This window comes from Hypanus sabinus, chromosome 3, assembly GCF_030144855.1.
Source record: "Hypanus sabinus isolate sHypSab1 chromosome 3, sHypSab1.hap1, whole genome shotgun sequence".
NCBI classification, from domain to species: Eukaryota; Metazoa; Chordata; class Chondrichthyes; order Myliobatiformes; family Dasyatidae; genus Hypanus; species Hypanus sabinus.
In genome coordinates, this window is record NC_082708.1 from 141,103,687 (window position 1) to 141,117,788 (window position 14,102).

General features: G+C 41.5%; 1 protein-coding gene across 1 annotated transcript in view; it reads right to left on the bottom strand.

Annotated features, from left to right (window-relative positions):
- The window catches only part of LOC132391700 (TBC1 domain family member 14-like), a 76,658-nt gene extending 69,168 nt beyond the window's left edge, over positions 1–7,490 (bottom strand). Inside the window, exons 1-2 of the mRNA XM_059965246.1 lie at positions 7,283–7,490; positions 3,566–4,295 (exon numbers count right to left, since the gene is read on the bottom strand). Of these exons, the coding sequence (XP_059821229.1) occupies positions 3,566–4,295; positions 7,283–7,442 (890 nt within the window). The 5' untranslated portion in view covers positions 7,443–7,490. The remainder of the gene's footprint in view (positions 1–3,565; positions 4,296–7,282) is intronic.
- Between the last annotated feature and the right edge of the window lie 6,612 nt (positions 7,491–14,102).

Genomic DNA, 14,102 nt, shown 5'->3' on the forward strand with positions numbered 1-14,102 from the left:
AAGTTCAAAAATGAGGATTTGTTGAAGAATTGAGCCATAAAGTAAAGTTATTAATCCTCACAAGGAATCCCAAGTATGTTATTAATATTCACAGAGTCTCAAGCATGTCATCAGACTTGCAATACTGTAGTCATTGTATCTCCCACACAAATCTCCTGGATACAAATTATTAAAGTTGCCCTAAAGAAAATTCATATTTACTATTAAGTCACCTCTCAATTCTCCAGCAGCTGGAAGGCATCAGAAGTGCAACAAAAGTACTCTCCAGTTAGATGAATGGACAGACCCACGGCAATATTTCAGCACTGGAACTTGCTGGCAATTCATTCAATTATCTAAATGCCCATTTGCACCAAGTGCCATGCAGCTTTACCACATAATAGTTATTTTCTCAGAGAAACAGGAGTATATCATTTGACCCAGTAAGCTTTGATCGAGGTTGAACCCCTTTCTGAACATTCATAATTTCTCCTGAAACCTCTTGATACATTGTATTCAGACGTCTATCACTTTAAATAGATTATGCCAATTGGCCTTCACAGCTTAATCATCTGAGTGAACAATTTTCTTCTCATCTAACTCTAGTGTTTCCCTGCCACTGATGTAGGCAAACCTGTCTATGCTTCAGTTTTTCCTCTCCTTTCACTGTTTAAATAGAATTACATTTACTATTCTCCAATCTGCAGGAATAAACTCACAACTTTATGAAAGATGACAAAATGCATCCACCATTTCCATGACCATCTCTTTCAGTGCTCTGTGATGCAGATTACTAGACCCTGGATATGTATTAGTTTTTTTGTCCCATTAAGCAGTTTTTAAAATTAATAATAATTTACTTCAAGTCCTCCTTTTCATCAGGCTCTTGGTTCCCTTCCATTTCTGTGGAATTATTCATATTGCCTTCTGTCAGGAAAGAATACATTTTTCTAAATGATCTGCTATTTCTGTCTTGTTATAAATTCTCCTATTTTTGACTGCAAGAGACTTAGATTTGTTTTTACTAATTTTGCCTACTTGTAGAAGCTTTTACAATCTGATTGCGTTGCCCTCAATCTCCACATCTTTTTGTGGAATTTAACTTCTCAACCATCAGGCAATACATCATTCACTTTATTTTATTAACCACTGGTGGATTGCTCTTATTTTAGTTTTTATGCCAGAAAGGAATGAAAAACTATTGCAATACTACATTCATTGTTAGCCACTGCTTCTCCACCATCATGCTGACCAATGAATCACCCGAACCTATCCTGACCAACTTCCTACTCACATATTCATAGTTTACTGTTTACATTTAGAACCGCAGTTTCAGATTCAAATCCACCCATTTCTATTTTAATGACATACTTGATATGGAAAACCTTTCATAAAGGGCACTGAACAATGAGATAAAAATCAGAATTATGACACCACAGAAGAAGGACATTCAGTCCATTATGTTCATGCCAGCTCATTAATTAACACCACTTCACTGCACACAATAAAGTTTAAAATAGCCTTAACCTCAATGGATCGCTCAATATACTGATCAGATAATCAGTTCATCTACATTCAATGACCATTCCCATTATCTTATTACAATTAATGCAACATATTTTGCATTGAAGTCATCCATTGTTTTTATATCTTTTTATATCAAGAAATAGTGGATGCATTAGTGATAATTTTTCAAAACTCTTTAGATTTGGATTAGTTCCTGAGGATTGGAGGGTGGCTAATGTAACCCCACTTTTTTTAAAAAAGGGAGAGAGAAACCGGGGAATTATAGACCGTATAGCCTGACATCAGTGGTGGGGGAAATGCTGGAGTCAGTTATCAAAGACGTGATAACAGCACATTTGGAAAGCGGTGAAATCATTGGATAAAGTCAGCATGGATTTGTTGAAAGGGAGATCATGTCTGACGAATCTTAAAGAATTTTTTGAGGATGTAACTAGTAGAGTGGATAGGGGAGAACCAGTGGATGTGGTATATTTGGATTTTCAAAAGGCTCTTGACAAGGAGATTAGCGTGCAAACTTAAAGCACATGGTATTGGGGGTATGGTATTGATGTGGATAGAGAATTGGTTGGCAAACAGGAAGCAAAGAGTGGGAATAAATGGGACCTTTTCAGAATGGCAGGCAGTGACTAGTGGGGTACCGCAAGGCTCAGTGCTGGGACCCCAGTTGTTTACAATATATATATTAATGATTTAGACAAGGGAATTAAATGCAGCATCTCCAAGTTTGCAGATGACACGAAGCTGGGCTGCAGTGTTAGCTGTGAGAAGGATGCTAAGAGGATGCAGGGCGACTTGGATAGGTGAGGTGAATGGACAAATTCATGGCAGATGCAATTTAATGTGGATAAATGTGAGGTTATCCACTTTGGTGGTATGAACGGGAAAACAGATTATTATCTGAATGATGGCCGATTAGGAAAAGGGGAGGTGCAACGAGACCTGGGTGTCATTGTACACCAATCATTGAAAGTGGGCATGCAGGTACAGCAGGCAGTGGAAAAAAGCAAATGGTATATTGGTATTCATAGCAAGAGGATTCAAGTACAGGAACAGGGAGGTTCTACTGCAGTTGTACAAGGCCTTGGTGTGACCGTACCTAGAGTATTGTGTGCAGTTTTGGTCCCCTAATCTGAGGAAAGACATTCTTGCCATTGAGGGAGCACAAACTAGGTTCACCAGATTCATATGAAGAAAGACTGGATCAACTAGGCTTATACTCAATGGAATTTAAAAGATTGAGGGGGAATCTTATTGAAACTTATAAAATTCTAAAAGGATTGGACAGGCCAGATGCAGGAAGATTGTTCCTGATGTTGGGGAAATCCAGAACGATGGGTCACAGTTTAAGGATAAAGGGGAAACCTTTTAGGACCGAGGTGAGGAGAAACTTCTTCACACAGAGAGTGATGAATCTGTGGAATTCTCTGCCACAGGAAACAGTTGAGGCCAATTCATTGGCTATATTTAAGAGGAAGTTAGATATGGCCCTTGTGGCTAAAGGGATCAGGGGATATGGAGAGAAAGCAGGTACAGGGTTCTGAGTTGGATGATCAGCCATGATCATACTGAATGGCAGTGCAGGCTCGAAGGGCTGAATGGCCTACTCCTGCACCTATTTTCTGTTATGTTTCTATCTTACTAAGGTAATAATACAATTATGGAGGCCTGTAATTGACTACCACCATTTATTTTTTGCAAACCCAAATTAATTTTAAATCCATGTAATGATTTACCAAGCTATGATCGTTTCTTATCACTGCACTGACCTTCATCAAAACAGAAGCATCTTATTTGATTGATTTTTCTTGATCTTCCCAAATGTCATATTCTCATGAATATTTAGGTCCCAGCTGTAGTCACCATTCAACCTTGTTTCCATAATGATAATTAGATCACTACACTTAATTTGTGCCATTAATTTGCCTTGTGGCAAATGCTGCAAAGATTTTCATATTGCACTTTCAACCCAAGGATATAACCATCATGCTAATACAAATTAGAAACATTCAGACCACTCACTCTCCAATAGAAGAGAAATGTTTTAAAAAGTATATTATACCTGGCAAAAAAGCTGGCAAGGGTACCCAACCTTTTGTATTTGGTCTCTTGTTCCGATGAACTGTCTGCTTGCAGGTATGTGTCTCTGGAAGAATTTAGACTGATGTCAGTGAACTGCGCCTCATCAGTTTCCAGAGTTACAATTGCACTCGACTCACTGGTCACCAGACTATCTAAGATATCCTCATTGCTAACAGACAGGGTTGTGGAGAGTTCTGTGCTCAGGCTTGAAATACTGCTTACAGATATCTCATCAGCTTTGTTTACTCCTCTAGCAGATGGACTGTAGAGCTTCACATTGTCATAACCAGAACGAGGGAATGTGGAGGATTTTCGTATTGCGTTGTCATTTTCCAGTCGTATAGCTGGTGAGCACATACCAGGTGGGAGACTACCTGAACCTTGTCCAAGTTTGTCATTTGAAAATCCAGCACACTGGGATGGATCAACATTGTTCGTTCTGACATTTAACACACCACAATGGATGGGTTCTGGATTTCCAACTTCTAGTGTCGGAATACCCGAGTCCTCAGAATTAAGGCTGTGACTGTCTTCATACCTAGAACAGTGCAAATTGTGCTTATATGTTGGAACGGACAAAGACCACCTTGTTTTTACTTCACAGTTTTGAAAATTCAAAACTTCAGAACTTTCAACACACTGTCCAGCAGGAGTCGAGAAGTCGGTCCAAACTTTGTCCTCCAATATCTTAGGTGCGCTGCTGTATGTACCTTAAAAAAAGTAAAAATAACATTGAATTTTGAGGACTAAAAGCTATGATTAAAAAAAAAACATTAAATGTAGAAAAACAAGGATTGTAAAAACAGGTTTTCAGACCAAATGGAAAAAGCACAAGAATGATAAGAAAACCATTAAATCAAGCTGTTAAATTGAGAAATCATCAACATTGTGCTTTTAGAAAATAAATTTGCCCTGGCTTGGAGCCAAAATGGAGAGTATTTCTAATATCTTTTGTTGTTCAGTACAGGAGTCCAATGATGACTAACAACATTAAGCACAGTTTATAAAGTTACTAAAATGTTTTATCAAGACAAAAAAAAAAATCACAAGCAGAGCATATTAACCCAGATTAATGAGACACCATTATTAGACATGATCAAAACAAGATTATGTAACACGAGGAAATGTCTAACTACAGTCATCTTGGTACAAAATAACCAAACTTAAAGAGATGACAAAGATCACCGTAGAAATCTTAAAACTCAAAATGTCTCTTGTCCTAAATAACTAAGTTTATTTACTTATCTAACTGGCAGTAACATGCAAACATGGATCCCTAAAAAGCTGCTGTCAGTTGCTTGTGGTATTTTCCATTGACTACAAGCTCCGAGTGGAGTACAGCACCAGAGTAAAGTTGTGGCCAGCATCTAAGCTGAGAATTTCACTCAGACTTTACTGCAACCAATCGCATTGCCATTTCTATAGATGAACAGAGTTGGCTACAAGGGACAAAAGCAAGCTTTAATTGGTTTCCACCATTAAAAATGTTCTGGCATGCTTAAAGATTTAAGTGTCTCTCAACATTGTGTGTTTAAATAAATTTTATTATGTTGTAATATTGAAGTTTATGCTCAGCTAACAACATTCAAGAACACAAGGTTCTACCATCACATAAAGCTGCACTACTAAGGGTCAAACAATCTTGAAAACACATTGACATAAGGAATCTACTAAAAATGATTATTGCATTTGTGCATAAATGAAGAACAGTGGATCACTGCTCACAAGCAATCCCTGAATCAATACATTTAGAAAATCACACCTGATGGATACCAGTGTGTCCAGTTAAACCAAAGCCAATGAGAAAAGCTGAATATGGTTTGCCAGTAGATGTTCTATTTCCCCCACCCTCAACATTATTATCTACTAAAAGCATTCTTTAAAGAATGAACCACAAAGTTTGACGCCAAATATAATGAACTTCTGTTCATCAGAAGCACTGAAAAGTCAGAGCATCAACTTTTGCCCTTCTGTTGACCTACTATTTGCACTCTTATTACTTTAAAGTATTACTAAACTTTTTTTTGCCACTCTGAACTTCAGCTGTACAATATTAAAGATTTTGATTGCAAAACAGAGAAGAAAAACATTAATCTCAAACCTCTGCTATTTGCAGCTATACCTCCAAGCAACCGCCCCCCCCCCCCCAGGAAAAATCTGGAGCTGGAGTCCCTAAGGCAGTTCTATGTTGAGTTCATCACTGACTGGGAACTTCTGCCACACAGCTGGTGCCAAAGTGTATCAGTCTCTGCAGTTCCTTTGCATTCAGCAACTATGTGGAGCTGGGGAGTCTGTGCACAGGCAAAGAATGCCCTCTATATCGTGCTGTTCTGATATGTGTATCAGCTAGGACACAACATCCATGAACAACCCAACCAACAGAGGGCCTCAACTGTAAAGTACTTCCTCTATTTCTGTGACAAATGAGGAACTTAGTCCCATGATTTATTTCCTTCCTTCAAATTAAAGCTTACAAAAATTCTATCAATCTGTCCTTGACATTCAATGGTATCACTATCACTGAATAGTGCAATCATCAGTAGCATGGGGTTTGCTACTGATTAAAATACAAGCAGACAAGCCATATAAATATTTTGCTGATCAGAGCAAATTCTGTATTCTGTGGCAAGAGACTCATCTTCTAATACCCAAAATCTTTCAACAAGGCATAAATCAGCAGCACAATAACACAGTTGTCACTTATCTGGATGAGTGTAACTCTATCTTTATTCAAGCAGCTCGAAGTCCTCCAGGACAAAGCAGCCAACTTGGCTGGAATTCAATCAACCACCTGAAACACTATTCCTTCCAACATCAGTGCATTGCATCTGCAATGCATGCTATTTACAAAGTGAAGTCACTAACCAGTTATTCAAACTGTGCCTTCCAAAATCATAACTTCAACAACCAAACAGCAATAGATGCATGGGAATGTCAGCAGCTGAAGATCTCTTCCAAGTTATGCACTATCCTGACTTGTAAATATTATTCAACTTTCTTTCCACACAGCTATTTGGGTTCAATTTTGTTATGGACCTTTGAAAATGCCTTAATTAACTTAACTTAAAGAGCAATGTTGGAACCCCCAATATTCTGTTGAAGTACCCACACCAGAAGGACTTCAGTGGTTCAAGGTAGCACCTCACCACCATCTTCAAACCAAGCAGAGATCAGAAACAAATACTGCCCTTGTTAGTGACACCCACACCACCTCAGAAATTCCATCAAAATAATTAGTATCCCTCCTTGTATCCTCAACATGACACTTACATCTTTCCTTAAGACTGACTTTCGCCTCTGTCTTCTTATCCCAATCAATTCTAACCTTACTTTCACTACCACTGACTAACACAACCACAGGCAAAAGTTTCCGAGTGTTTTCACATAAAGCTGAAGACGCTAATCTGCTGGGGTGAAGGTTTGGTGCTGGATGGGGAGGATGGCAGGGTGAAAAGGGAAAGGAAGATTCCGGGGAGAGGAGAGGGAGGAGTAGGAAAGGAAGTCACTCCTGAGGGGAGGGGGGAACGGAGGGGGGGTAGTGTAAGGAGACTCCGAGAAGGGGGTTGGAAAGTAGGAGCTATGGGGCGGCGCCGACCAGCGGCAGGTGTGAACGGTGCGCACATAACCTGCACAGCACCGTCGACCAAAAGACGAAGGCTGGGCGGCTCCCTCCCTCGACCAACGACTCCGGACTCACCGGCTCTGGCCTTGGCAAGGACGCGGACCCTCCGAGAGGGGGACGGACCCTGAACGGAACCGTGCGCATCTCTCTGCTCGCCATTTAGCTGGGCTGCAGGTGGCGCGGCCCCATCACTGACTTCGTCGGCTTTAGCTTGGTCCTGGGAGCGACGTTCCATCAGCTGCGGTCCGGCGGCCGGCGCTCAGCCCCGAACCATAGTGCGGAAGTATCGCAGCCTCGTCGCCGCCGCCGCCGCCGCCATTTTGAAATATAATGATGTCACAAGTCAAGCACGATCACTCCAGCTTGATCAATCCTTTCAGACCAAAGCAACCGAGAGCGGCAAGTGGCGACCTCTGCGCATGTGCCCTTGGTACCCGTCGGGGCACGGAGCTGCTCATGACGTCAGTTTGGACAATGTGGAATAGTAAGATGCCAAGCCTTGCCTTTTGGTATCGGAGGTAACCGGTAGTAAGTCAGCTCAGCATTTTCACCTGTCACAGCTGTAGCCTTGCTGGTGAATAGTTCCGGTATTCGCTCTTGTTTCAAATTTCCAGGTACTGTACTCCAGTGTTTTGTATCTCAGTCATCATCTATCCCTTTCTAATTACTTCTTCAGACAGCCGTGATCCGGACCATGCCATCTGCATGCAGCAACCACGGGGCTGATATTCCATACCACCAGGTTCAAAAGCAGCTACTGCCCTTGAATCATGCGATTCTAGATGCACTCTGCACAACTGTAATCATTGACTCAGGATTGCAACACTGTGGCCACTTTCACTCCAGTAAACTTTGCTTTTGTGTACTGTACTTTCTTGTAAAGTTGTGTTTATGTTTTATTTGTGAATGTTGTGTATTTGGTGCTGTGTGCTCCAAGTAAGTTTGTCGTTGTATATGTGCTTACATGTGTACATGACAATAAATTCGAGTTTGACTTTTGACTTTGACCTATCAGCGAGCACAAACACCTTCTGTGTCACTCAGTTTATCCAGATCTTCATCTATTCATCTCTTTCCCTCCTCTGTCAAATCTTTGATATCTAACGGTTATGTTTTGTAACTGCAAAAACTAATTGAAAGAAAAACAGGGGAACTGGGAAATTTGTCTAATTAGTATTTGTTTTTTTTAGTGAAGCACTCACATATGACATGGTGTCATAATGACGTATGCCATTGACATACTTCTTACGTATAACCCAGAATGAGTTATGTAAACAAAGAGAGCTTCCACCCTCCCCTCAAATTTATCTGGGCCATTTCTGACCCCACCTTCCCCTTTTCGATCTCTCTGTCTCTGGAGACAGCTTATCTACTGATGTCATTTATAAACCCACTGATTCTCACCGTTACCTGGGCTATACCACCACCTTACTTGTGAAAATGCCATACCCTTCTGTCAATTCCTCTTTCTCCACCACATCTGCTCTCAGGATGAAGCTTTTTATTCCATAACTAAGGAAATGTCCTCCATCAAAGAAAGGGGCTTCCCTTCCTCTACCATTAACACTGCCCTCTCCTACATCCTCCTGCCACCCCACCATGGATAGGGTTCTTCTTGTCCTACCCTACCACCCCACCAGACTGCGCATCCAGCATATATTTCTCTGTAACTTCTGCCACCACCAAGCACATCTTTCCCTCACCCCCCCCACCCCCACTTTCTGCTTTCCACAGGGGTTCCTCCCTATGCAACTCACTCCCTTGTCCATTCGTCCCTCCCCACTGATCCTTGCAGCAGAACATGTGCCACATCGGCCCTGCACCATTCAGGGCCCCAAACTTTCCTTCCAGGTGAGGTAACACTTCACCTGTGAGTCTGTTAGGGTCATTTACTGTGTTTGGTGTGGCCTCTTGTATATTGGTGAGACCTGACATAGATTGGAAGACCATTTTGCCGAGCACCTACTCTCCATCCACCAGAAAAATGGAATTGTTTTATTTCTTTCATCCTTCACATACGTGAGGAGTAAAAATCCTAATGTTATATCTCCATCTAAATGTGTAATTTATAGTAACTTGTAATAAATAGTATGTACAGTCAATAATACATGGAAATACAGTTGTGTCAGCATGAATTAATCAGTCTGATGGCCTGGTGAAGAAGCTGTCCCGGAGCCTTTTGGTCCTGGCTTTAGGGTTGTAGTATTGCTTCCCAGATGGTAGCAGCTGGAACAGTTTGTGGTTGGGGTGACTCAGGTCCCCAATGATCCTGTGGGCCCTTTTTACACACCTGTCTCTAAATATCCTGGGTAGTGGGAAGTTCACATCTACAGACTTGCTGGGCTGTCCGCACCACTCTCTATAGAGTCCTGTGATTGAAGAAAGTACAGTTCCCATACCAGGCAGTGATGCAGACAGTCAGGATGCTCTTAATTGTGCCCTGTAGAAAGCCCTTATGATTTGGAGGTTCATGCCAAACTTCTTTAACCATTTGAGGTGAAAGAGGATCTGTTGTGCTTTTTTCACCACACAGCCAGTATCTACAGACCACATGAGATCCTCAGTGATGTTTATGCTGAGGAACTTAAAGCTGTTCACCCTCTCAACCCCAGACCCATTGCTGTCAATAGGGTTAGCCTGTCTGTATTCCTCCTGTAGTCCACAACCAGCTCCTTTGTTTTAACGACATTGAGGGATTTTCCCAGTGACCACCCATTTTAATTCTACATCCTATTCCCATTGGAATATGTCTGTCCTTGGTCTCCTATACTGCCACGATGAGGCCAAACTCAGGTTGGAGGTGCAACACCGTCGATTCTGTATGGGTAGCCTCCAACCTGATCGCATGAATGTTGATTTGTCTAACATCCAGTGATGCCCCCCCCCCCCCGACTCCTTCACCACTCCCCATTCCCATTTCTCTTTCTCACCTTAGCCCTCCTTACCTGCCCATCACCTCCCTCTGGTCCTTACCCCCTCCCCGCCCTTTTCCAGCCCTTTATCTCTTTCCCCAATTGACTTCCCAATTCTTTACTTCACCTCTCCCAAGCTTCACCTATTACCTGCTAGCTCATATTTCTTCCTCTCCTCCCTACCACCTTCTTACAATAACTTCTTATCTTTTTTTCTCCATTCCTGATGTGTGGTCTTGGACCGAAATGTCAGTTGTTTACTCTTTTCCATAGATGCTGCCTGGCCTGCTGAGTTCCTCCAGCATTTTGTGTATGATGCTTAATCAAGCACTATATTTACAATATTACTCAAATATTAAATAAACTACACGTCTCCCTGTTTAGCTATAAGCTCCAACTCAATATAGAATGCATCCAACTCAAATATGTAACATATTGCTTTCTTGTCATCTTATAAAGTATTATGTATACACTGTATACTATATAATACTACAACTATATAGACATCCACATCATAGTAAATTTTAAATTGTCCCATTCAGGCCGAAACATTTAATTTCTGTGGAGGACTTCTACTCTTGTAGGATAAAACCTTTCTTGACCTGCTTGGCAAGTGAGACTTGCTGATGTGAAACAATCTCAGGTTCTAGGGCCTCCTTCATGGTAGTTGGAGGATTTGACTCTGGGACTGCAGCATGTGCTTCTGACAAATGACTGCCCTCCTCAACTGATCACCAGTGATATTAGACACAATCTCTACGGTGTAGAACAGTGGTCCAGTTCTGTCCTTAATCTTTCCGAGTACCCACTTCTGACCATCTTTGTAGTCCCTCGCCAGGACTGCTTGTCCATTAATTTGTCTCAGTTGTTCGTCCCACATCTCTGTCTGAGAGTGGGTTTAAGGAGATCCAAGCATTATTGTTGGTGAATTGTTGCTTGTGGATTGTGTTCCACTGCGATATACAAAGAGGAAATTGACAAGCTTCTGACTCAGTGTAGTGTGTTCTGCTGACATTACTTGCAGAGCTTTCTTTAGTCTCTGGACAAATCTTTTTTGCCAAGCTATCTATAGTTGGGTTGAATGGCGCAGATGTAAAATGTCTTATTTCATTAATTTTCAGCAATGACAGAAACTGTTCTGCAACAGACTGTAATCCATTGTCACTTACTAAATGTTCTAGAACACTAGTCCTTGAGAAGAGGTTTCCCAACACATGGAAAGTATGTGAGGTTGTAGTGGAGACTATTGAGAACACTTCTGGCCACTTTGTAGCTGTATCCACTATTACCAAGAAATTTGTACCCATGAATGCCATCATCCCCTCAGAACTAATCAATAAGAGTCAAGAAGTTGGCCTCAATAGCTCCTTGTGCAGTTGGTTCCTCGATTTCCTCACTTGCAGACTCCAGTCAGTTTGGATTGACAGCAATATTTCCTCCACAATCTCCAACAGCACAGGTGCACCACAAGGTTGTGTGCTTCGCTTTCTGCTCTACTCACTTTACATTTATGACTGCGTGACTAAGCACAGTTCCAAAGCCATATTCAAATTTGCTGAAGACACCATTATTGTAGGCTGAATAAAAGGTGGTGACAAATCAGAAGAGAAAGAGGGGTATTGAAAATCTGGCTCAGTGGTACTATAGCAACAACCTCTTACTCAATGTCAGTAAGACCAAGGAGCTGATTATTGACTTCAGAGGTCCATGACGCAGTGCTCATCAGAGGATCAGTGGTGGAGAGGGTTAGCAAGTTTAAATTCCTCGACAAACCTGTCCTGGGCGCTTACAAAACACAAGTATGGAGAAAGCACGGCAGCGCCTCTACTTCCTTTAGAGTTTACAAAATGTTAGCATGACACCTAAAATTTTGACAAACTTCTTTAGATGTGTAATGGAGAGTATATTGAATGGCTGCATCACAGCCTAGTGTGGAAACACCAATGCCCTTGAATGAAAAATCCCACAAAAAATAGTGGATACAGTCCAGTCCATCAGGGGTAAAGCCTTCCCCATCATTGAGCATATCCACCCAAAACGTTATCACAGGAAAACAGCATCCATCATCAGAGACCCCCACCACCCAGAACATGCTGTCTTCACACTGCTGCCATCAGGAAGAAGGCTCATGTGCCTCAAGATTCTCAGCACCAGTTTCAGGAACAATTATTACCCCTCAACCATCAGGCTCTTGAACCAAAGGGGATAACTTCACTCAGTTTCATTTGCCCCATCATTGTAATGTTCCCATAACCTATGGATTCACTTTACTGTGGCGCGCGGCCAAGTGGTTAAGGTATCGGTCTAGTGATCTGAAGGTCGCTAATTTGAGCCTCAGCTGAGGCAGTGTGTTGTGTCCTTGAACAAGGCACTCAACCACACATTGCCCTGCGACAACACCGGTGCCAAGCTGTATGGGTCCTAATGCCCTTCCCTTGGACAACATCGGTGGTGTGGAGAAGGGAGACTTGCAGCTTGGGAAACTGCCGGTCTTCCATATAACCTTGCCCAGGCCTCAGTCATCATCAAAAATCGATGGACAGCTGAAGAAGGATTCACTTTCAAGGACTCTTCATCTCATGTTCTCAATATTTATTGTTTATTTATCTATTAATATTATTTCTTATTTTTTGTCATTGTACAGTTTCTTGTCTTTTGCACACTGGTTGAAGCCCAAGTTGGTATGGTCTTTCATTAATTCTATAATGGTTATTAATCTAGCAAGATACTGAATCTCAGGTTGTAGATGTTCTCAGATAATAAATTTACTTTGAACTTTCACGTTTGAATGGTCAGGCAAAATCTACATGAATTCTCTGCCAGGTGAATTCAGGCAATCCCCAGGGATAAAGAGGGGTGTTGGCATCTTGAATAGTACAAGGCTTAAAATCACCACAGATCATTAAGACCCATTCTTCATGGCTACAGGGACTCCTTGCTCATGGGCTCCATTCAACCTTGGTAAGAATTCCTTCAGTCCCCATGCAATCTAGTTTACTGGCTACTTTATCATGGTTGGTATAAGGAAGCAGACAAGTTTTAGAAAACTTGGTGTGGCATTTTCATTCAACACTATTTTACCCTTAATATGTTTCAGTTTTCCAATGCCATCCTTGAGCACTGCTGTGGCATCATTCAGATGACTCTATTGCAGGGGATGTGGTATCCAAGTAGCAGATGGATCTCCAATCAAGTTGTAGTTGTCTCAGCCAATCATGGCTCCACAATGCTGGCCCTCCTGTTTTTACCACATACAAGCCCAATCTGGCTTGTTGGTTGTTGTATTTCACTGTTATGAGTGTCATTCCCATGAGTTATCTTCTCTCCAGTTCTTAGTTGGATATCTGCAGGCTTCACTTCATTATCTTTGACATGCCTTTCAAACCAGTAACCCATTCCATTTAAATTAATTTGCTGTTCACTTCTGGTGTAAGCCATATTGTTTATCGTTATCACTTGCTGGTGCAGTCCATTTATTTTTGTCTGCCTGACATTCTCTTAATATATATCCAACTTTTTGCAAGTTTCGCCTTTAAACCTGCATTAGTCTGGTGCATGTGATCCCATGCCACAACAGTTAACACGATTTGTTCGGCTAGGCAAATTTCTGTTTAGACATTGCAATTTTGTTTATGTTACCTTTCAATCCTGACTGTATCTCAGTTTCGTGTCTGGCTGCTGTTTCCATTGATACAGTGATTTCAATTGCTCTTTTAAATGTGAGTTGTGCTTCAATTTGGAGCCCTTTCTGACTGCTTTCTTGTGAGATTCACTAAACAAACTCTCAGCATGCCATTAAGCCTATCACAGAACTGATAATGCTCAGACAACTCCTTCAGTTCAGCCACATAAGGTAAAGTGGACTGACTCCCTTTCCTTTTGATTCCACTTGTGAAACCTAAAGCGTCTTGCAATCAATGATAGTTTCAGTTCTGAATGTTCCTGCATTATGTTCACAGTTCAGCAAGCTAATTTCAGCAGTT